At 34.2% G+C, this 25,266-nt stretch overlaps 1 protein-coding gene across 2 annotated transcripts in view; it reads left to right on the top strand.

The window, feature by feature from the left end:
* The window catches only part of LOC145287723 (adenylate kinase 9-like), a 307,372-nt gene that overhangs the window by 245,491 nt on the left and 36,615 nt on the right, over nt 1-25,266 (top strand). For both annotated transcript variants that reach the window (XM_080135474.1, XM_080135475.1), the window contains exons 30-33: nt 3,821-4,037; nt 11,118-11,319; nt 12,110-12,256; nt 18,103-18,320. In XM_080135474.1, the coding sequence (XP_079991600.1) occupies nt 3,821-4,037; nt 11,118-11,319; nt 12,110-12,256; nt 18,103-18,320 (784 nt within the window). The remainder of the gene's footprint in view (nt 1-3,820; nt 4,038-11,117; nt 11,320-12,109; nt 12,257-18,102; nt 18,321-25,266) is intronic.

The following is a 25,266-nucleotide window of genomic DNA, read 5'->3' as shown; positions in this document are numbered from 1 at the left end:
CAAATATACCCATCTCCAAAACAATTTTATCAGAAAGGTCATTTATGAATATCAGGAATAATAAACGTCCAAGTATAGACCCCTGAGGTACTCTCGCATTTATATAATATTGTTTAGATGCACGACCGTCGAGCACAACTTGGATTCTTCTCTTACTTAAGAAGGATTTAATTACATTGTGTATTCTTCCAGTGATACCATATGATCTAATTTTCCTTAGAAGACCATCGTGCCATACTCTGTGAAAAGCATTAGATATATCAAGGGCTACCGCTCTACCTTCCTCTGTTTTGTCCAGTGAACGTTCAGAAACTACAGTTAAGATATCTGCTGTTGAACAGGCTTGCCTAAGTCCATATTGTTTGTCGGTCAGGAGTTTAGCAGCTGTAAGGTGTTGAACTAGGGCTTGATTAATTAAGGACTCAAATATTTTGGCAAAAAGCGGGAGGAGGCTAATGGGGCGATAATTTAGTGGGTCAGTTCTTTCACCAGATTTCTTGAAAATTGGTACCACAGAAGCAGTTTTCCAGCAGTCGGGAAAGCAAGATTTGTTAAGGCATTTATTGTAAAGTTTGGAGAGAACTGGAGCAACCTCGGCAGAGTATTTTTTTAATAGCACAGCCGGGATGAAATCTGGTCCACATGCTTTTGGGTGTCTAGGTTTTTTATGATACCATGCACATGAGAAGGGGCGATTTTCAAATCGTCTAGCGTGGTGTCTGTCTGCAAAGGAAAGTCTGGGAGAGAGTGGTGTGCTGGGTCCAGTGTGGAATTTGAGGCAAACCGACTGGCAAGCAGATTACCCGGTCATACAACACGCTTAAACATGATATTTTAATTTATGCAGATTGCGTATGTATTATAGAATCAATCCTCTGTTGATTATTATATATTACGAGGAATAATTTGCCCTGTTGATTAATTTTCAAAAAAAAAAAAAAAAAAAAAATGATAATGTCGTTCATCAAATTCCGTCTGTGTTTGTTTACAATATCATGTCAGCTGATTTTTGGATTCGACGATCTTAAACATAGTCTTATTTTTTTTATCTATAAGAGAAGAAAAAACTATTTTTTAGATCGGGTTTTTCCGATTTTCGATACTTGTTGGATGCATTTCTGTACAAAACATATCTAAGAACACTGCCAGGCATATAAATTACATTTGTGTGAAATTTGCAAAAGATAGGCTGAGCCGTTCCGTAACCTATGAGGAAGGAAGGAAGGAAGGAAGGAAGGAAGGAAGGAACAAACGAACACACGCACGCGCACGCACACGCGCACACACACACACACGCACACACACATAAACACACACACACGCACGCGCACACACACACACATACACACACACATACACACACACACATACACACACTTTTATATAATAGTAGATAGATTTGTGTTGGGGTGATTAATCAGAATCGGAAATCAGAAAAATCGGATCTTTTTGGGGTATTGGAATCAGTGCCAGAATCAAAAAAAATTGTGCCTATTTTCTGATGCCAAAACCGATTCCTTTAATTATATTTTTATATGATTTCATTTTTACAAAATCTTCCACTGCAGGTAGTGATAATAGAAATAATAAATATTTATTGATTTTAAACTTTTAGTAAAACTAAAATTCAAACATCAACTTCTCACAAGTATGTTTTACATTTCAGAAAATATATGCACATTTGAGTTTATAGTTTTTATCGTAATCCATACAAAATAACTACTTTATAGTTGAATCTTTAGAAATTTATAAAGAATCGGAATCGATAATTATATCGGAATCGGGAATTTAGTATGGAATCGATAATTGTATCGGAATTGGGAAAAAATATTGAAATCGTCCCATCACTAATATATATGTACCAGGTTAGAGGTTATCCAAGAGTGATAACTAATGAATTTAATGAGGTTATTAAGAGTGCTCAATAAAAGAAGAGCAAGATATGTTTTTATTATTATAAACAATTTACATGATCGCGACACTAGACATGCTAATGTTTCGGACAAATCATCTGATAAGATCAAAAGTTCTCAATTGACTTAATAAATGGTTGCTTTCCGCGAAAGAAACCAGTTCTCAAATTTGATTAGTGCGTAAATTTGAATAGGAGTTTGCCACATCTTATTAACACATTATTTTATCCAAGAGGGAGAGGCTAGTGGGAGATGCACCAGCCCAGATGTGGCAACAATACTCCATGCACTGGCGAATGGTGGTTTTGTAGAGATACAGGATACTCTTAGGTGTGAGTATTTTTCTAGCATGATAGAGGGAACCCGCTTTCTTTGCACCAGCCCAGATGTGGCAACAATACTCCATGCACTGGCGAATGGTGGTTTTGTAGAGATACAGGATACTCTTAGGTGTGAGTATTTTCTAGCATGATAGAGGGAACTCGCTTTCTTTGCAGCAGCTTTTTGACAAGCTTCTGGGTTTGATCTTTACTCCTGATCTGAAATGGAGCACGTACATCAAGTCTGTTGCCAAGGTCGCTGGAAAGATGGTAAGATCTTTCTACCGCTCCAAAAGATATCTCACTACTGATGCAATTCTCTATCTATATAAAAGCCAAGTACGTCCAAGGATGGAATACTGTTGCCATATCTGGGCAGGAGCTGCTAAAAACAGTCTATCCTGCCTTGACAGAGTACAAAATAGACTTCGTGGCTTAGTGGGGGATGCCCTTTTCTCTACCCTGCAACCTCTCTCCCACAGAAGAGACGTTGCGAGCCTATCCTTGTTTTATCGTTATTTCCATGGCAGATGCTCATCTGAACTCCAATCTCTGGTCCCCCCCTCGCCAATATTTCACAAAAAACACCCGTCCAGCTGAATCCACTGTGAAAAATTCCCCCCACTCTATATCCGTGCCTAAATCAAAACGCGGATTCCATTAACAAAGCTTCTTTCTTAGAACTGCACGCCTGTGGAACTCTGTTCCGTCTGCTTGCTTCCCACCTGACTACAACTTGGATGTCTTCAAGTCCAACGTTAACAAATTCCTATGAACCACCCCCTTAAGTAAACACTTCATCAAATCTCCACACTAACGTAATGTACTTGCAATAACCCTTATCCCTGAGTGGCTTCTGGGCCTTGATAAATGGTGATCACTGTGTAAAAAAAAAATAGAAAAAGCAGCCTCCGCAATGTCCTTGTTCCAGTTCATATTGCCTATGAATATTAAGCTGAGAAGTTTGAAGGAAGAATTCTCAGGTGTTTTTTGTCATGGATATATTTTACGACTGGGCCCCCCCCCTTAATTAATGAAAAAAAAAAAGAAAGAAGAGATTTTACAGTTTTACTTGTTTATTTTGAAGTTTTCAGTTTGAACATTATTATGGGATCATGTTTTCGAAAAATGCAACGTATAGTTTAACAACTTGTACTGACCAAAGATTTAGGCCACAAAAGCAAAATTAATGCTACCAGTCCCTTTTGCATTATATTAAACCTTCCTTTCCCTACAATGAAAAAGAGACAATTCTGATTCTTTGGCCTTCCTCTCGCCGGGTGGTCCTGCTTGCTGACTCGTCCCCCACCGCCTGCTATCGTCCAGAGAGACGAGGGTAGGTGTGGGTGTCCTTTATAACTACTACAGTCAGAGAGTTCATGCGACTAAGTCCAGTACGCACGCGTTTATAAAAACTGCTACATAATGTATCTTACCAATGCTTCGCAGTGTTTAACTTAAAAATAAAATAATCATTCAAGTTAGTATTTGTGTTGTGTCTTATTCATATAAGATAACAAAACTATTTACAAACTCTTTATTGTGTGAAATATTTCTTTGTTTGAAAATCTCTATTTTTTTTCTCAGCTTCAAGAAAACCTAAGCATGCAATCAATAAGCAGCGGCAGAAGCGAGAGATATCCTTGCGTTTACCGACAATACATCTACTTCCTTTCATCGCCGGAAGCACGTGACAGGTTCATCAAAAACCCTTTATCCTTTTTGAAAAGAAATTTAAAACCTCGGCCTCTGGTTCCACTGAAATTGGCCATTATTGGACCGCCAAAATCTGGGAAAACCTATTGTAAGTTCCAAGATTTATTTATTTATTTATTTACTTATTTTTTTACACAGGAATCATCACTTATCAAGGCCAGGAGGCCACTCGAGGATAAGGGTTAATGGGCATGCATTAGTCAATGGGATTATAGCGTAGTAATCATAAGTAGTGTGAATTTTGTAAATTGGATTACTTAGGGGGTCGGTTCATCAAGAAATTGTTTACGTTGGACTTGAAGACAATCAAAGTGTTGTCAGCTGAAAAGCAGGCAAACGGAAGATAGTTCCACAGGCGTGCAGTTCGAAGAAAGAAACTTTGTTCATGGAAGCTTTGTTTAGGTTTGTTGTACATCCTAAGTTATTGCAGATATAAACAGAGGCTGAAGAAAGTCCGACACCTTCATGATTGATACGCTATTAACAGGATTAAGAATTGGAAATAATCAAAATAATAATCACCCTCGATATATATATTCCTATAATTTTTTTTTTGTGTGTGTGTTGATATTCATATTAACCCCCCCCCTTTTTTTTTATTTATTTAAAAAAAAAAAAAAAATTTCTTATATATGGGTCGTGGAATTGCATTCACTAGCAAAAGATTTAGCTAATTTGCATATTCTTTTAAACATTCATTTTAATTAATTTAGTTTTTTCGGTTTTCTTATGGGATGATCATCTTTAGTTAATTATTACGTGTAATTATATTCATGCAGATATTCTACATGATTTATACTTGCGTAATATTTTCGTAATAAGGTTATAGTAAACACAAATCTCTTTCTATATATATTTATGTATGCATATATATATATTTGTTTAAAAGAATTTGCCTACCAAACTCCTCCCAGATTTTTTGGGTTACAGACATAAAACTTCATAGATAAGGTATTTGAACCTATGCGAAAGTTTATATTTGAGTTTTAAGCCCGGGAAAATCGGTACAAAAGTGTGAAAATTAAAAACCAAAAAAAATGAAATTTGCCAGGTGAAGGTTGAACGACGGTATTACGAATATGCATGCGTAACGTAATAGCTATTAGTTCATGTTTTAATTTTTAGCCTTGTAGCAAACATGTCTTCTTAGCTCAGTCATTAACGGCAGAGGAAAAAATAAATCGTAAGTTAAACGTTTTGGTTTCGATTCTCAGTGGTGGCGCACACGTTATTTTTTTTTTTTAACTTTTTAAATCATTAATATATATTGGGTCCAATATAATACAATAATAAATGTGAAATCGGTATTAATCAAAATATCATATTTAAGCATATTTTACAACCGGGCAATGCCGGGCGCCCTGCTAGTATAATATATATCTTAAAAGGAAGGAAATATGAGTTGGAACAATTACATTGAGAGCATTGCCAGGACCGCTGCAAGGAAGGTAGGCTCTCTCTACCATGCTAGAAAGCTACTAACACCCAAAAGTATCCCTCTATAAGGCCACCATTCGCCCATGTATGGAATATTGCTGTCATATTTGGGCTGGTGCATCTGCTACAAGTCTCTCGCTCTTAGACAAGGTTCAAAAGAGAGTCACCAACCTAATAGGTCCTGAACTGTCATCTAAGCTTCAGCCTCTGTCCCACCGACGAAATGTTGCATCCCTCTGCCTGTTCTACAAGTATTTTAATGGTTAATGCTCTGACGAACTGCAAGCACTTGTGCCCCCATGACGTAAATATCCTCGACAAACCCAACAAGCAGCAAAATCCCACCCCTACACAGTAGAGATCCCTAGATGTAAGAGAGCTTTCTACTCCAGTAGTTTCTTCCCCAGAACCGCTAGACTTTGGAATTTCATTTTGGGTCCCTGCTTCCCCAACTGTACTGACATGCAGAAGTTTAAGTGTAACGTGAACCGACATCTTGTTGCCCAACTCCCTGCATAGTACCCCAGTAGCTTATGTCCCTGATAGTAGCCCCTTACATCAAAGTGGCAATGTGCCTTGTTTGGGGTGAAAATGTAATAAAAAAAAATAAAATAAAATACATGAAACAAAAAAAACAAAAGTTCTGCAATCGCATTGCTACGGATATCCCATAATTTCTAGCTTCATAACAAAAACACAGGATGGAACGATAACATTGTCTCCCTAGAAAAAACGACATGATTCCATTTCCGTTTGATAAAAACCGGTTTTCTTTTTTTGTTGCAAATTATATATTAGTTAGCCAGTTGTGTACAAATCCCAAGAGCGTGGGAGCTTTCTATCCTGGGTGTGTCAGACAAACTCGACGCCGACCCACAAGTTCAAAGAGATCCAGGCTTGGCTTCAGAAGGAGTGCTATGACTTTATACCCTTCTCTCACTACCTAAACCCGCTGGACTACTTCGTTTGGTCATAGGTCGAGAACATCACCAACATGACTTCCCACATCACTAAAGCCAGCCTGATCGCTGCCATTCACCCGGTATTCACCAAGCTCCTGCCGGTGCTCGTGGAAAAAGCATGCTCCCAGTTCCAGACCCATATCGAGGTGATGATTAAGGATGAAGGTGGCTACATTGAATAGATGTCAATTCAGGTAACATGATTATGTAGTAACATAATTAAGTTACCTGAATTGATTTTTTTCAATAAAAGTTTTAAAATAAAGCTGTTGTGTTATGGCGACAACTTCATCGTTCCACCCTGTAGATAGATAATAAAGAATCGAACATTTTTGAAATCGTTCAATATTGCCATTAATTCCTTTTATATTTCGGAAAAGAAATATAAAACTTCGGACTCCATTGAAATTAACCGTTATTGGGTTGTCAAAATTCTGTAAAAAACGCATTGAAAGTTCCAGGATTTATTATACGTTGATTCGGTTTTAAATGTCAAAAAAAAAAAAAAAAAAAAAAAAAAATGAAGAATGAGAACAGTAATTCGAATAATCCAACAAATCCAAAATTTCAATATAAAAAAAAAATACACAAACAAAAAAACAAAACAAAACAAAACGATTGTGATGTTCCGAGACGTAAATTCAATGAAACTCGTATAATTATTAAAGAGTGTTCAACGGAGGACAGAGTTGATGGCCTGTTTATTATACAAACATTATTGGTTGCATATGTGCATACATGTTTCAGTAAAAAAAAAAAACACTGTAAGTTTATTACAACGGGTGTCTCATAATCTCTTCCTGGCATTCCTCTTCGCGTTGTTCTTTGATTTCAAACATTCCTTCTTCATCCTCTTCATCCTCTTCATCCTCTTCATCCTCTTCATCCGGTTAAGAGAAACATCTTTTGGGTGAAGGAGCTAACAAAAAATCACAAACAAACAAAGAAAAGACATTGGTAAATAAATGGAAATCACTCCGGACAAGATATGTAACCATTTGATGTAAATACTACTTCAAGGTAAAAATCTATCTGGTCGTGTTCCTTGTCTGGACCAATGTGACTCTCTCTCTCTCTCTCTCTCTCTCTCTCTCTCTCTCCAGATTTCTCTGTCTTCCATCAGCTGCCTCAGATCTTCAGGATCACAGTTGGCATCATGTGCGATTTGCTGGATATACGTGGATCTAGGTCGCCGTCCTATGCTTATGCGCCGTACTGTGGAGTCCACAACAATACACTTCTAAACAGCTTTTGCTAGCTCCTCTGCCAATGACTGGCAACTCGTAGATCTCACTCCCTGATGGTAGTAGATATGGCAGGTAGGTTGCCATAAAGTTGCTGCTTCGTGGGATGATCTTGCCAAGATATATTAAACACTGTTCATAGCATTTGGGTGTACATGCCGTCTTGCTTTCTTTCCAATTTTTTGGTGAGTGAAAAAATTCAAGATAAAAAAAAACTCAAGATAAAAAAAATAACAAATAATAAATAAGTGTTGGATCGATAGATTTCGACCCAGAAAACAGCAATTCTTCCCCCTTTTTCAGAAACATCGCTCATGAAATGTGAGGACTAAAGGACAAAGGAAGTGAGATGAATTTTTTTTAAAATTGTTATTCAATAAAATTAAATGTTTCTGACTTTTTTTAGATGAGGATTGATCATTTGAATAATTTGAATAATTTGAATTATTTGAATTTTTTGGATTATTTGAATTCTTTGGACTACTGTTCTCATCTTGAGTGTTATTTTCACAATGTTTCGGCTGATTTATCCTCGAGGATGTGTGGCGTAATGGATAAAGTGAAATTGAGTGGTCATATATATATATATATATATATATATATATATAGTCCTGGTCAAAATCATAATACCACTTAAGAAAGTAAGCGTTTACGCATATTATTGAATTTTTAATCAAACAAATGGTTGAAACTATTGCCAAAAGGGAAAATATGATGGAAAAAAAATGAAATCTGCTTCATTCGAAACCTTAACCCTGATCTAATAATTATTTTTTAAAAAACAAACATTTTCACCAACACAGATCAAGCAAACCGCGCCGAAATCCGACTGTGAAATGAACCTACTTCGTCTCAACAAGGGACGTGGTCATCCAACCAGCTAATAACCCCAAGCTGATGTCTCACAAGTAGGAGTTTTAACTCGAAAGGACGATGCCATCCAGCAATGCTAACCAAGCGAGCAACTTATGATAGGATTTTCAGAATGTGAGAGATTGTATATAATAAATTCCACAGCCAAACAACGTATATATATATATATATATATATATATATATATATATATATATATATATATATATATATATAAGTATATTTATATATATATGTATATATATATGTATGTATATATTAGTATTGGGACGATTAATTGGAGTCGGGAGTGAAAACAATTGGAACTTATAAGGGTATCAGAATCAATATCATAATCGGAAAAATTTGTACCTATTTTCCGATGCCCAAAACGATTCTTTTAATTGTTTGCATGTACTTTTGTTTAAAGCGAAAACTTTTACTGCTGGTAGTAATAATAAAATAATGAGTATTTATTGATTTTCAACTAAAATCCATGCATCATCCTCTACATGTGTGTGATTTACGTTTGAGAAAATATGTGCACATTTAACATGTATTTTTGTATGGTAGTCGGGAAAAATAACTCTTTTATAGTTAAATATTTTGAGATCTATAAAGAATCGGAATCGGTAATTGTATTGGAATCAGGAATTTAGTGCAGAATCCATAATTGCAGCAAAATCAAGAAAAATTTTGGAATCGTCTCATCAATAACACATATATATATATATATATATATATATATATATATATATATATATATATATATATATATATATATATATATGAACAAATGATTAATAAAATATGTTAAAAGACATCTTGAAAAAGAGTTAAAAACATATTTAATTTTTAAAAAGGAAGCACAAGATAAGTGGATAGTCCTTAATCCGCGGAGTTTCAAAGAAATACTCTCCTTCTCATCAGAGGGCAGGAATTAGCAAAATGCAGGATCGGATTTTGCATTTAGTATTTAATGAAACTACAAGTAAGTCAAAGATCTTACTTGGTTAAAAAAAGGGTGAGGTAAGGGGAACAGGAGGCAAAAGAAAAATAATAAAAAGATTTCACATGAATGGATAATCCGGTGAAGGGTAAAAATCCAAAAATGGTAAAATCCAAAACGGTCGAATTTAAAATTTCAATCCAATGGGTAAATTCCAAATGGTCCAAAATCATCCAAAAGGCAGAGTTCCTTGGAAAAAAGCGCAAATGGAATGAATTCCAAATATATATATATATATATATATATATATATATATATATATATATATATATATATATATATATATATATATATATATATATTGAGTAAAATGATTCATAATTTAATCATTTATAATCAAAAATCGGTTTCAAAAGGAAAAACAAACAAAATCAATAAATTGTATGATCGTTTGCAAACGATGTTTTTATTGAAATAGACAATACGTCTTGGACAATAATTTTATCATTTGATTTTAATAACAAAGTCTCCTCATCAGCAAAAAGAGTGAGGGGGTGGGGGGTGAAAGACATCCAAAATAAAACTAGCATTTTTCATGTAAGGCAGATATATCTTTTAATCGTTCGCCTTTTAAAGCCTGTAAATATCTTAGTCCATCTATTCATTGGCATGTAGTTAAATGTAGTTTATGAATGGTTGAATATATATATATATATATATATATATATATATATATATATATATATTCAACCATTCATAAACTACATATATATATATATATATATATATATATATATATATATATATATATAGTAATTTATAAAATATTTATAGCGATTAAGCTACACTGAATATTCTGCATTTCATCCAACTATAGGATTCGTCAGGCTTATGCGCATAAGCCTGACGAATCCTATAGTGGATGAAACGCCGAATATTCAGTGTAGCTTAATCGCCATAAATATTTTATAAATTACTAACTAGCTCTACCTACGTATTGAGCACTTTTGAAGTAAATACTTAAAGTTTACGCATAAATCTATACTTTTATATATTAATTTTATGTGAGTAAATGAAGTAGTTATATATATATATATATATATATATATATATATATATATATATATATATATATATATATATGTATATGAGAGAGAGAGAGAGAGAGAGAGGGAGAAGAGAATGAAGCAGGGCGAGAGAGCAGGTCTTAAAATGATGAAACAAGTTTATTTGTAATGTAAGGACAATAAAATGTAAGTTGACACATACAAAATACAAAATACAAAATATATGTAGAAAAAATACAAAATACAAAATACAAAATATATGTAGAAAAAATACAAAATACAAAATACAAAATATATGTAGAAAAAATACAAAATACAAATTATATGTAGAAAAAATACAAAATACAAAATACAAATTATATGTAGAAAAAATACAAAATACAAAATATAAAATATATGTAGAAAAAATACAAAATACAAATTATATGTAGAAAAAATACAAAATACAAAATACAAAATATATGTAGAAAAAATACAAAATACAAAATATATGTAGAAAAAATACAAAATACAAAATACAAAATATATGTAGAAAAAATACAAAATACAAAATACAAATTATATGTAGAAAAAATACAAAATACAAAATATATGTAGAAAAAAATGTGTATTTCATTTTTATACTTATGTCCAATTTGTATGTATATATTTTTTTAGTATGCAACATGTTTTCCGAAAAATATGGAGCCGAACGGCTATCCCTTGGAGTTGTGACAAGGAGAATTCTTGAAACGCAACCAAACACGCATTTAAGTTTGAAGATTCTTAGTTATTTATGCAAAGGACTTCTGCTACCGGATGAGTTGGCGATTGAAGCACTTGAGGTTGTCCTTCTCAATGCCAAATGCCAGACGAAAGGGTAAGTCGTAGATTTCATTTGTTAAAAAATAAAATCTACTAAAACTGTTATATGTAAGAGACCCTACGTCAGTATGATTAAGTTAGCTAGTTTGAATTTTGATAAGGGTCACACTGGATGCTTGAAAATCTAGATCTGTAAAACAGAATCATATATGTACAGAACCATAGGTAGGTGACAATCACCAGAAGGGAAGGAAGCCAATGAAGTAAAGTATATGTTTTGTCTCTGCAGACAAGATGGTGTTAAATGTGTCACAAGCACACACTTATGAACTAGATCTGTCAAACAGAATCATATATGCCAATAAAATAAAGTATGTGTTACAAGCACGCAAGCGCACACTCATGAACTAGGTATATCATACATACAGATAAATAGACGCTATGTATAATACACGTTATATAGACAGCTATCCAGCACATACATTTTGGTGCCGTATGTATGAATACACCCCCCACCCCCCGCTATGCAAAAATGTGACCTTTCTTTTTTTTAGTTATATTCTGGATAGCGTCTCCATTACAAAACACCAAGTAGAGTTAATGACTTCTTTAAAATCATTCATTTATTTTGTTACGACATAGTGTGATTCATGCTATTGCAAAAAAAAAAAATTTCTGAGTTAGCAATATAATCATTGAGTTATATATAATAATTATTATATTCCACTTAGGCAACGGCAGGATACAGGTTCTGCTAGTTTCCTTACATTTTCTTATATATATCTTTATATATTCGTTTATATATTTTCTCATCTATATTTCTTATATGACCTCTCTTTTTCCAGTTATGTTCTTGATGGCGTCCCCTTTACAAAACACCAAGCGGAGTTAATGACTGCACGAAAAATTATCCCTACCAAAGTAATTTGGTTGGATATTGAAAGTACCGAGGTCGTGCATCGAGGCGCCTTTGACCGACTAAATTTACCACGGTAAGTAAAAACGGAACATATTCGTTATCAGGCCTACCAAAGTCAAGGCCACTCGGGTTATGTGGGTCACTCATAGTGTATTATGAAGGTCATATGCGACTAATTGATTAATAAAGATGTTGGCTCAGTATATTTAGGGTTAACTAGTTTGAATCATGTTCAAGTTATCGGCCCTGATATATGGTCTACAGCTAGAAATAAATCTTCAATTTTTACATACAGAGTGAAACGATAAGATTGTTGCTATAGTAAAGACGACATGATTCCATTTCCGTTTGATGAAAATCGATTTTCTTTTTTGTTGCAGACCATCTACTAGTTGGCCAATTGTGTACAAATCCCAAGAGCAATAAAAGCCGTCTATCATGTCTGAAAGTGATACAATGTTCAATGAGTGAGATTAGAGATGCGCCACTGTACAACACATGCTCTCTACTGATCCAACTTATGACAGCATGACTATTGCCAACACACTCAAAATGCAAATCTAGATGGTTCAACACTTGAGAACATGACTTAATGAAGTTTCCAGCTACAGTTATGGTTTTTGATATGGTTTCACGTGAGGACCACATCATCATCATGCAACCTCATATCTTCGAAGTCGGCTTGAAAGTCAACATCAAAGATTACCTGGATGAGCTGAAGAGTGTGGTGATGCCCTGATGTAATCAGGCGGTCACTGGCAGATCCTGGGTGTGGCAGCAGGACTCTGTGCCAGCCCACAAGACCAAAGAGGCCCAGGCTTGGCTTCAGAAAGAGTGCTACATCTTTGTACCCTTCTCTCACTGCCCCTCTCCTTTCCTGACCTAAACCCACTGGACTACTTTGTTTGGTCTTAGACAGGGTTGAAGCCTAGCTGGTACTGCAGGGCCTATTAGGTTAAACCTAACCCGGCCCTGCAGTACCAGGGTTAGGGTTCAACCATTGTCCGATCGACGAAATGTTGCATTCCTCTGCCTGTTTTAGAAGCCTTTGTACCCCCTTGACGTAAATCCCTACGACAAACCCGACAAGCAGCAAAATCACACCCCCTACACGATAGAAATCCCAATCGGTATTGTTTAATCATTTTGTCAGCAAACATAGTTTCTTTTTTAATCTGACCCTTAAATAGAGTCATGATCTCAAACTTCAATAAGTCGTCGTGCAAAAGAACTCCAAAATAACGCATTCTGCTTTATATTGGTATAAATTTCAGATGTCTTGATCCAAAAAAATGCATGGCCAGTAGAAGTGCGGTGAGTGATTGTGCCACCCTTGCTTCATTATAAACTCTTAATCGTCTTCAAGTCCAATGTAAACAAGTTTTTCCTATTCTGTCCCCTTAAATAATCAAATTCTATCCAATTCCCACCAAAAACGATCATTACTTAATGACTTCTCTTTAAAATATGTTCAATCTCTTATGTGTTTACCCTGGCAATTCATGTCCTTTTTTGATTGTTAATGTAAACTTTTGTTTTTGTAGTTAGGTTTGTTAAATCGTACTTGATGTATTTTATCCATCACAGATTTGTGTAGAGTTTGTGTAAATTGAATGATGGGAGATGCTTGTTGAAGATCGGAGATAGCCATTTTGGTATTTCAGGCCCCTAGGTGATAATCGCGCAGCCTTTAGTCTGACATTACATTTCTGTGCTTATCTGTCTCAGCTTGCTTAGGATGAAGAAGAAAAAGCCACTAGAGTTCAACATATTATTAGATATTAGTACGGCAACATATTATGAGATATTAGCAGGGAAGTTGGTTGGTTGTTTTTGTTTTACGGCATATCAACTCTTTTCGGGTTATTTAATGCTGAATCCAAAGATTTTGAAGAAAAATCTTTTTAATAGAATATATTTGTTATTTTCACGTCGGTTTCTATTTAACCCATAGTTGGGACCCTAACAGGTACTACCACTCCGAGTCAGAGTGGACCTGGAAGCAATGGTAATTAAAGGGTGGCTGCACACTCCCCAAAGCCCACAAGCTGGGGCCTCACCACTGGATATAGTTTAAGGTCATATCCAGGAACCCCATTGAGGGACTTTTACCCTCTGCAGGGGGAGGGGCAGTCGGCGTATTCTAATGCTCCACCGACAGGGCCGCAACACCGAAGGGATTGCTACTCTATGATTGTTATGATCATTATAATATTTGTAAAAATAGAATATCATCAAAACAAAATAAATATTTACAGAAAAAAGTATTTATATTAAGATGTTTTAATAGAAAAGAATGTAGAACATAAACAATAATTTAGAAATAAGTTGATTATGTTAAGATTTTTAAATTTAAAGAATGTTAGAAACAAACAATAAGTTTAAAATAGGTTGATCTTTAGAGTCTGATGTAAGTCTTATGCAGAGGTCATTTTAAAGTGACATGGATTTTAGGCAGAGTTTGGAAAAGACACACGTGATTTGATCAGTAAAGTGTCGGGAGTAGGAGAGAGAGTTGATTGAGTCAGCCTGTGATGGATCCCAGTAGAGGGAAACAGAATGCGTTAGTCTGGCACCAGCAGTAACAGCTTTTCAATGGGAAACATCGGTAATAAAAGTTGCTGAAAATATGGCCCGAGATTTATTGATTCATTGGGAGGAATCTTCTTTGCAGGGACGGACCAGGTATGTTTCTCCCGATTGGCCTGATGTTAAAACCCCAGGGAACAGTTATTTGTCCCTTTTGTTATATGTTCCTTGTTAAAATATATCTGTTGCCGTAAATTTTATGGATGATACACGAGTTAGACAGACGTACATAATATATAAACTCCTTCATTCGTATTATTTAGATTCATCTGACTACTGTTCTCATTTTGAGTGTTTTTTACAATGTTTTGGTTGGTGTAACCTCTGACCTTCTTCAGGTGTATCGTTTTGACTTCAGGAATGTTTCTGTCGAACTTGGGAATTTGGATGGAATTTCGAGTAGAACCGTTTATTTACTTCATAGGGGTAGCATGCTCTTGTTCCATCAGCCATGACTGGATAGAGGTTCTAACTGATTCGCAATTGTATTTTTCGGTCGCCCACACTGAGGATTGAACCTTTAACCTTCAGAATATCAGTTTTTGCAATTGATTTTTCCAAGTACTCTAACCACTGCACCACGGGTCCAAATTCCCAAAGATGACAGAAACATTCCCAAGTTCGACAAGATACACCTGAAGAAGGTCGGAGTTTACATCGATTGAAACGTTGTGAAAAATCACACTCAAGATGAGAACAGTAGTCCAATCAATCCAAATAATACGAATAGCCAATCCTCATCTCAAAAATTCAGAAACATTTAAAACCTCCATGTTATACAGAACGAATATTATGTATTCATTCTTGCGTCACGATATATACTAGTGATGGGACGATTCTAATATTTTGCCTGATTTTGATAAATCTAGCAACATTTAATTATATAGTTGTTACTTTTTTCCCAATTAGTATAAAAACATGTATTAAACGTGTAGATATTTTTGTAAACATAAAAACTTGTGGATGGATGATCTATCGATTTTTACTATTAGTTCAAAATCAATAAATATTTATTATTTTATCATTATTATCAGGAGTGGAAGATTTTGATTTAAACAAAATCAAATAAAAAAAAAAAACATCGTTTTGGCATCGTAAAATAGGCACACATTTTTCCGATTCCGATACTGATCCCGATACTGATTCTAATACTACTAAATGTTCTGATTTTTCCGATTCCCAATTCCAATTTTGATTAATCGTCCCAACACTAATATATTCCCTTCGACAATGCAACGGTATAATATTGACATCTTCTTTACTATGAAATCAACAACTTTATTTAACAACAACGTTGAAATACACGAACGCAAAGCACGTATGATAGTAAAGTTGCAACTGAGTTCAATTTATTACCTCCCTTTTCAATTCGTTGAAGTGAGAGACGAACCAGGGATTCGACGTCTTGTCATGCTTACGTCTCGGCAGGAACTGAATTGTAATTGTCCACGAAAATAGCAGAAATTAGGAAACACTGCACAGGTGCATGACGATGGGAACATTTAATGCTACTAAGACAAAACTTCTTTTCTTTAAGAATATTTTTCTTCTTTTTTAGGGGATTTTGTACGGTTTCACCCCCCCCCCCCCCCCAACCCCACCCCCGCCCAAAGAAATGTTAAAAAAATAATAATCTGCTTACTTTGTTACCTAGATTATATAGGAAGTGCCTTCAATAAGTTTCAAGACTTTTTTGTTAAAGCATTTAAAATTGTTGTAGATTCTTGAAAATTCAATATGTTATTGTTATGCATCTTATGAGATTCATCCATCCATAGCCCTGAGTTCCTTGGGGGACCTAGGCCATTTATAACTTTGTAGATGCTTTTGTAGTGAAGGCACCTCGTATTCCATAATTCATAACACGATGATTAGTTTCGGATTTTAACACATACATCCATATTATTTAAAACTTTTGAGGGCGAAAATAAAAAAAAATTATGTGCATTCATTTTTTGCGGACTGCTATCTCCATAGTTGTTGCTTCACCACATTTCGGCCAACTTATCCTCTGGCCTTCTTCAGGTGGTTAACCGCGATAGGATAGGAATTCTGAGTCTCGTGACTGCATCCTTAGCAATTACTGCCTTCCATGTTGTCTCACCACGTTTTGGCTAACTAATCCTCTGGCCTGCTTGGGTAGGATTAGAAACTGCTATCTTCAGACAATACTTACCTGGAACTGTAGAGAACCAACACCTCTATCCAATGTGCCATGGGCCCTGGATAATGCTCTACAAAAAATAAATACAAATTATGGAGCTCCATCTCAGAGGATTTGTTATATCCTTACTTTAAATAAGAATACAGCAAGAAACACAGGGTTATGGGTGAAAGACAAAGGGGTTTATTTACAAGGGAATATAGGTGACATAAGAGTTACTCAATCTCTTTTCTTATTCTCTTCCTGTCTTTTTTTCTTCTGCCTCAGTCACGTGAAAGGGTCAATATATCCATAGTTCGTTTCATCTGTGAAAGGAGGTTAGGTTATTTCATTACATCAGTTGATTATAATGATATTCTATATATAATTTGAATTCTTTCGAGATTAGGTAAAAGTAACACAAGAGTTACTTGACATCTTTTCTTATTCTCTTCGTGTCTTTTTTTCTTCTGCTTCAGTCACGTGAGAGGGTCAATATATCCATAGTTCATTTCATCTATGAAGGGATGTTAGGTTATTCCATTATATCAGGATTCCAAAAAAAAAAAAATAAAATAAATAAATAAATAAAATCATAAAAAATTCTACTAGTTCATTTTCCGTAATATTTGTATAGATATTAACATTTGCTTGATATGTAAGTATACCAAAAAGCTTTTTGTTAATATATTTTGAACTGTCATATTTCACGTGTGTATTTCTAAGTTCACCAAAAATATAACATGCACATGTTACTCATCACATTGCTGAGAATATATATTCCAAAATTCGTAATGGATTGACTAAAAAAAAACAAACAAACAAACTAAATAACGGAGAAAAACCTTCAAGATAATCATGAAAATCGCTCCTTCGCCTTCGGGCGAAGATCACAGTGTAGTATCTGTTCTGATGCTACACTTCAGCTTTTCTGTCCTCGGTCAGTAGAGGAGAAATCCTTCATGACTGAGACAATTTTTTATTTTTGTTCCTACCTAGAGTGCCTCTTTTTTGGGGAACTGGATTTTCCCCACATAAAAAAACGACCTTGTGTCTACGTCTGCCCTCGTGGAGAGGCAAGTAAATAGGAACAGAGAAAACCTTTAAAAATAACAACAAAATATTGTCGTCATCTCTTTTTCAAAAATTGCATTTTTTTTATTTCTTTTTCCTTTTCTTTCTTCCAGCCCTCACATGAGACATGACAGCGGACAAGTGGTAGCCCTGAGGTATCAAGTTTTTCAACGAGAAATCAAATCTGTGGTCGAAGTTTATGAAAGGGATCACCAAAATCTGGTGAAGGTTAACGGGAAACAATCGAAATGGCTCGTCTGGGAAGAAGTGAAAGCGATTGCCCTCCACAACATTTCGGAAATTCAAAATTATTTGTCCAATATGAAACAAGGTAAACATGGGTAGAAATATACACATTTTTGGGGTGTAATTTTATTTGTGTTTCGACTAGCAATGAGAAATCTCCTTTTCTTCCTGATTGCATATATATATATATATATATATATATATATATATATATATATATATATATACATATATATATATGTATATATATATATGTATATATATTTATGTATATATATATATATATATACATATATGTATATATATTTATGTATATATATATATATATATATTAGCTGGGAAATTCTGAATAGATCTAGTACCTGTAAATCACTAAACTCCCCATGTTACTTATGCTTAACTGAAATATTATTGATTACTAATTTTAGAGATAGAGGCAAACTTTTAAATAAAAAAACCGAAACCTCACTTAATTGCAAACATTATAAATCCCACCTCTTAAGTAACTTCTCACCCTTTTAGCAATACCTATAACCCACCCCTAAGATATAATACTATACCGTTTGCATACCAATAACGTAATTTCCCAATTATAGGAAACGCACAACTCACTTGATCCTTAATTACACACCCCTACTTACAACATGAAACGAAATTGGAAATTAAAAGACGTTTCAATTATACCAGTCATTATAGGAGCAACTAGGCTTATGAAAAAGAACTTTAAAAAGTACATAGCAAGCATACCCGGTGAACAAAGTGCAAGTGAAATACAAACGATTGCACTGAAAAGAGCGGCTAGAATCCTGAAAAAATCTCTTGGTTGGACTCACTAAAATAGGGGTAAATGTCAGACATCTGGTTGGATGTCCCACCCTGTAGAAGAAAAAGTTTAAGAAAAATGAAAAAAAAAAAAAGAAACAACCAGAACTGTATATACCCCCATTCATTCTAAAAGAACCCCTTCACAGAACCCCCACCTATTTATCCCCACCACTTTTTAACTGTATCTTTCTTTGCCTAACTCACTCCTCATTTCATTATTTAAAACCTAAATCCCAATCCTTATCACATCTTAACCCTCCTTCCCCCTCATAACACCACACAAGCACTGGCTTTAATTTTACACCTCACTTTTCTATAAATCGGCTTCCACTTTCTCTTCCCTACACCGCCTCCTTCTCACACCAAACATTTGCCTCCCCCCACAATACCTTCCAAACCCCTCCTAACTTTACCCCCTAAGCCCCTTAAGTATCAGTCCCTTAACATGAATACTATACAGTCATATATGACCCCTTAGCCTTATCTACCACACATTTACAACCCATAACTTTCAGTAATATGTTTATCCTTATAATCTGCCAATAACTCAGAGTTCTCGCCTCATAGTTTCTTATTGGCTATTTTGATGGTTAGGTCTTGATTTCTAATGTTTTAGTTACGTCTTTATCACAATTGGTATCCTCTGACTTGCTCTTCTGTCTATTATTTGCTTGTTAACAACTAATTATCTATTTACCATCTACATTATTTAATTTACCATCTGCATATATATTTTTTCTTTTGTATTTACCTCTCACTAATTCTCTCTTTAATTATTATCTTTTTGACCCGAAGCTTATATATTTATATTTATGTATTTGTGTATGTATATACACTCATGCATGTGCTCTTCCTCCATTGATGTATGTGTGTATGTGTGCATATGCGGTTATGTGTATGCGTGTGTGTGTATTTGTGTGTGTGTTATTTACTTATCATAAACATTTCCTTAATTATTTTTATTTATTTATTATTTGGTTAACTTACTGATATTCTTACCTATTTTTATAACCTGTAACGTACAATTCCTTAATTTATCCTCCTATTTTCCCTTCTCTCTTTCTTTCTTTCTTTCATCTATATATTTATATTTATGTATTTGTGTATGTATATATACTCATGCATGTGCTCTTCCTCCATTGATGTATGTGTGTATGTGTGCGTATGCGGTCATGTGTATGCGTGTGTGTGTATTTGTGTGTATGTGTGTGTGTGTGTGTTATTTACTTATCATAAACATTTCCTTAATTATTTTTATTAATTTATTATTTGGTTAACTTACTGATATTCTTACCTATTTTTATATTATCAAAATAAACCTGTAACGTATAATTCCTTAATTTATCCTCCTATTTTCCCTTCTCTCTTTCTTTCTTTCTTTCATCTACAACGTCCGACAATTCAAAAAATTAATAAATAAAAAATAAAAAACAAAAAATATTATTCAATCTCCCCCCCCCGCCTACCACTCTCACAATCACTTTAAACCCCGTATGCAACCTGTTTTTTCCTCCTCCCACCACACCACGCCGGCCAATACTGACTCTGCAACCTGTTGCCATGGTGATCTGTTAAATTAACTGCTAACTGCTACTTAAACTTAAGCCGTTATAAACTACAACAGCGTCTATAAACTATTTAAATTAAGCCGTTATAAAATACAACAACGTCTATAAACATAAAAACATAATTAATATTTAATAATAACTCCCTCTCATTATATACACTCCTACTACTTTAAATTCCAACGTCCTCTCACTTCCCCCTCCTTATCAAACTCCCCTTCATCTGCTACGATTTTTTCCATTCTTATTTGGTATTATAACTCAGTCCATCTATGAATTCTGACGAAGCTGGTCGGATATTTCCTCATCTTTTGAGGATATCTTCCTAGCGGAAACAATATGTAAATTCATTCTGAACTCATGGCAATAAATTTCCTATATGCAGCTCTGACTACACATTGAGCACTCTAGTTCGGGTTTTTCACCACTGATGAAATAAATAAATAAATATATATATATATATATATATATATATATTTTTTTTTTTTTTTTTTTTTTTTTTATTACATTTTCACCCCAAACAAGGCAAATTGCCACTTTGGTGTAGGGGGCTACTATCAGGGGCAACAACTACTGGGGTACTAGGGATTTGGGCAGCAAGGTGTCGGTTCACGTTACACTTGAACTTCTGCACGTCAGTACTGTTGGGGAAGCAGGGACCTGGAATGGAATTCCAGAGTCTTGCGGTTCTGGGGAAGAAACTATTGGAGTAAAAAGATCTTTTACATCTGGGGACCTCTACAGTGTGGGGGTGGGATCTAGTAGCCTGTCGGGTTTGTCGAGGGTGCTCGCGTCGTGGGGGCACAAGTGATTGCAGTTCATCAGAGCATTCACCACTAAAATACTTGTAGAACAGGCAGAGGGATGCAACATTTCGTCGATGGGACAGAGGCTGAAGCTTAGATGCCAGTTCAGGGCCTATCAGATTTGCAACTCTCTTTTGAACCTTGTCAAGGAGCGAGAGACTAGTAGCAGATGCACCAGCCCAGATGTGGCAGCAATACTCCATACATGGGCGAATGGTGGCCTTATAGAGGTACAGGATACTTTCGGGTGTTAGTAGTTTTCTAGCACGGTAGAGAGAGCCTACCTTTCTTGCAGCGGCCCTGGCAATGCCTTCAATGTAATTGTTCCAACTCATGTTTCCTGTGAACGTTAGGCCAAGGAGTTTGAAAGATGGACTCTCAGATAAAGGGTCGTTGGCCATTGCTATTGGTGGTAGAGAGGGTTTCTTGTAATTATTGAATGAAACTAGTTTAGTCTTGGCAGCATTGAACGCGACCAACCACTTTTGTCCCCATTCCACTACAGATTGGAGGTCTTCCTCTAGTGTTTCTGCCATTTCTTTAGAAATGTGTTCATTCGTCTTCCTGTCGTGTCTGCCATAGAGTGTAGTGTCATCAGCATATATACCCATCTCAGAGGCAATGTTGTCGGGGAGGTCATTTATGAATATCAGGAACAATAGAGGTCCAAGGATAGAACCCTGGGGCACTCCCGCATTTATATCATATTGTTTAGATGTGCGACCGTATATATTCATATGTATTTATATATATATATATATGTATATATATGTATGTATATATGCATATGTATTTATATATATATATATATATATATGTATATATATGTATGTATATATGCATATGTATTTATATATATATATATATATATATATATATATGTATATATATATGTATATGTATATATATATGTATATATATATATATATATATGTATATATAGACTTACATGTAATATACTGAGTTCGTGTAATTCAGTAAATTTTCATATACCAATGGATTTTAAGCCAAAAATGGTTGACTTAAGGATTAAGCTACAAAATTATAACATTTCATAATTGAGCATTTATATACTGTGTATGCAAAATCAAGACTTCAAAACAAGGTGTTGACGGCAACAAAAAGTGTATTTCATTTTACGTTACAATTGTTTCAATGTCCAGTTCGACAATTTCAAGCATTATATCGTTTGAAAATTTTCAAAAACCAGCATTTCTTCAGACTTTATGAATAAACACACTTTTGGCAATGGAGCATTTTTTGAAGAGAAAGAAAAAAGGGGGAAAATCCCCAATGGGAAAAGCATGCGAGAAACATTTACCTTTGCAGTAGTTACGGAAAAGCCCATTTAAATATTAATATATCGCCTAATTTTCGTATCCTTATTTAAGAACATGGTCATGGGAAGTTTCTACAGAGAACCCTAAGCCATTAAAAAAAAATTTTTATATCCCATTCGTTGGGTTCATAAATTGGATCCTGCTATTCCTTTATTTCCCAATAATTGATTTTTTATAAAAAGAATTAAAAAAAATTTTTGTTTCTATATTTATATTATGGTCGTAACAACCTTGCAAAAACGTCACGGTTAGTTTTAGTTTCGTATTAGTGGCAATTAATGTTTATAGATTATCGTTATATTGGTACTTGTATTTAAGACCATTTTAGGTTTAAAGTTTAATTGAATATGAAAATAAATAAAATGAGTGTATTAAATATATATAAATCCTTGTACAACATTTCAGGTGAAGTGTTCTAATCTATTTATTATTATTATTTAATGTTTTAAAACTCATTGTTATTCTACTTGAAAAATGTTTTTATATCGTTACTTAGGATAATTATGAAGGGAGATAATTCAATTATGTTGTTAAGTACTGCTAGTTAATTCTGTTTGAAACTGGGTCGATTTTTGTTTCCTATAACGGTTAAAAGGAGGTAATTCAGGCCGTTTGATGTTTTTGGTTATTTATTACTAGAAGGTGTCTATGATTTAATAATTAATTTAACCAGATAGGTTCAGAATGTGCTACGATGGCTTATTTAACAAATTAAGTATATAAATTGTGTTTTTGATCTAAAAGAATTGGTTTATTATCCATGGGTTTAACCCATCTGTTATTAATCACTTATGCTGCTCATGTCATATAATTCATGCGTTGTATTCTTGGGTGTCTGAATAAATAAAATATTATATATTCTCTAATTATTATTCTGACAGAAAAACCACCCATGGCTACAAGTGTGTTTCACTCTGATGGGAAGATGTCTATTCCTGCATTTATGGGTAAAAAAACATTTAGACCATGGAGTGAAGTAGGAGAATAAGTAAGTCAGCATGGATTCTACCAACTTAGGGTGTCTGATGACAAAATCAATTGAATTAATATTTGAATAAATTTACAGCCCCCAAATTGCTAATTTAATTTTTAATAATAACTAGTTTAATTGCTAAGTTGTTTTATTGATTTGAAGTGGGTGTTACTTATTTCACTGTAAATACTGCTACGACTGAATACAAGAATGCTCGCCGTTATGGAGAAAAAATCCCATTCTAAGATGAGCTATATACTTTATGTATATTTCTTACCCAGTTAAGAAGAAAGGAAACTATATTTGCATGTTAGATTTGGATCCTTCATTTATATTGTAACATTTCTAGCTATTTAACTCTACATTAAAATTTAATCCTGGCATCCGATGATCCTTATTGTTGTGAAAGGTTATACCTCAATTACATTTAAGGCGTGATAGCAGAAATCTATTTCTATGAAGGCATCCCTGTATGGCATCAAGTCTTGTATTCAAAATTTCCTCTTTGGAATTCACAATGTAGAAGGCTTCCAATAAACATAGATTGCACCTTTTTGATTTCCAGGGGTTGTACTTCCTCCCCCTGTCCACTACTGACCATTTTAATTTAAAATTTTCATTATTTCTATTAAGTTCCCTAAGCCAATCACCTAATGCAGTTGTATTCCTCTTTTTGTTTTTATTTTTAATGCTGATTTTTGTACCCTCCTGCTATCGTTAATGCCATCCCTATTAGTTTCCATCTCAGGTTCCTTTTTAAATGATACTATGTGGTTTCTATATCTGTCCTTAAACATTGTTCCTGTGGCTCCCAGATATATCTTCTTAGTTTTATGTGTTTTTATCTCGCATTTATACACTATTTCCGAGGTCAGACATTTTCCATCCAACGGACAATTCCTAGGTATTCTGCAATTACATTTTCTGTTTAAGATGCTTTCATTTGATGCTAATTCGTTATTGTTCCTTATTTTGCTGATTTTTCTATTGTTGGAGCTGATTATAGTGTTAGTTAAGTTGCTGGACGTTGAGAAAGATAGTTTTACAGAGTTTCTGTTTATTATTTTGCTTAATTTATTATTCGGGGGGAAGTTTTGTATATATATATATATATATATATATATATATATATATATATATATATATATATATATATATGTATGTATAAATGCATATATATATATATATATATATATATATATATATATATAACTACTTCATTTACTCACATAAAAAATATACGAAAGTATAAATTTATGCGTAAACTTTAAGTATTTACTTCAACAGTGCTCAATACGTAGGTAGAGCTAGTTAGTAAGTTATAAAATATATATGGCGATTAATATTCTGTGTAGCCTAATCGCCATATATATTTTATAACTTACTATATATATATATATATATATAAGGAAAAAACGGAGGGGGGGGTGCTATTTCAACCTCGGGCTTTTTTTTGCTTAAATCATTACAAATTGTTTCAATCAACAGACTAATATAATCCTGCCGATCTCTTCAGATAATT

The sequence above is a fragment of the Euprymna scolopes genome, chromosome 11, assembly GCF_053919585.1.
Source record: "Euprymna scolopes isolate OS-2025 chromosome 11, ASM5391958v1, whole genome shotgun sequence".
In the NCBI taxonomy this organism is placed as follows: domain Eukaryota; kingdom Metazoa; phylum Mollusca; class Cephalopoda; order Sepiida; family Sepiolidae; genus Euprymna; species Euprymna scolopes.
Note: the sequence above shows the minus strand (reverse complement) of the source record. Positions and strands in the feature narration are given on the sequence as shown.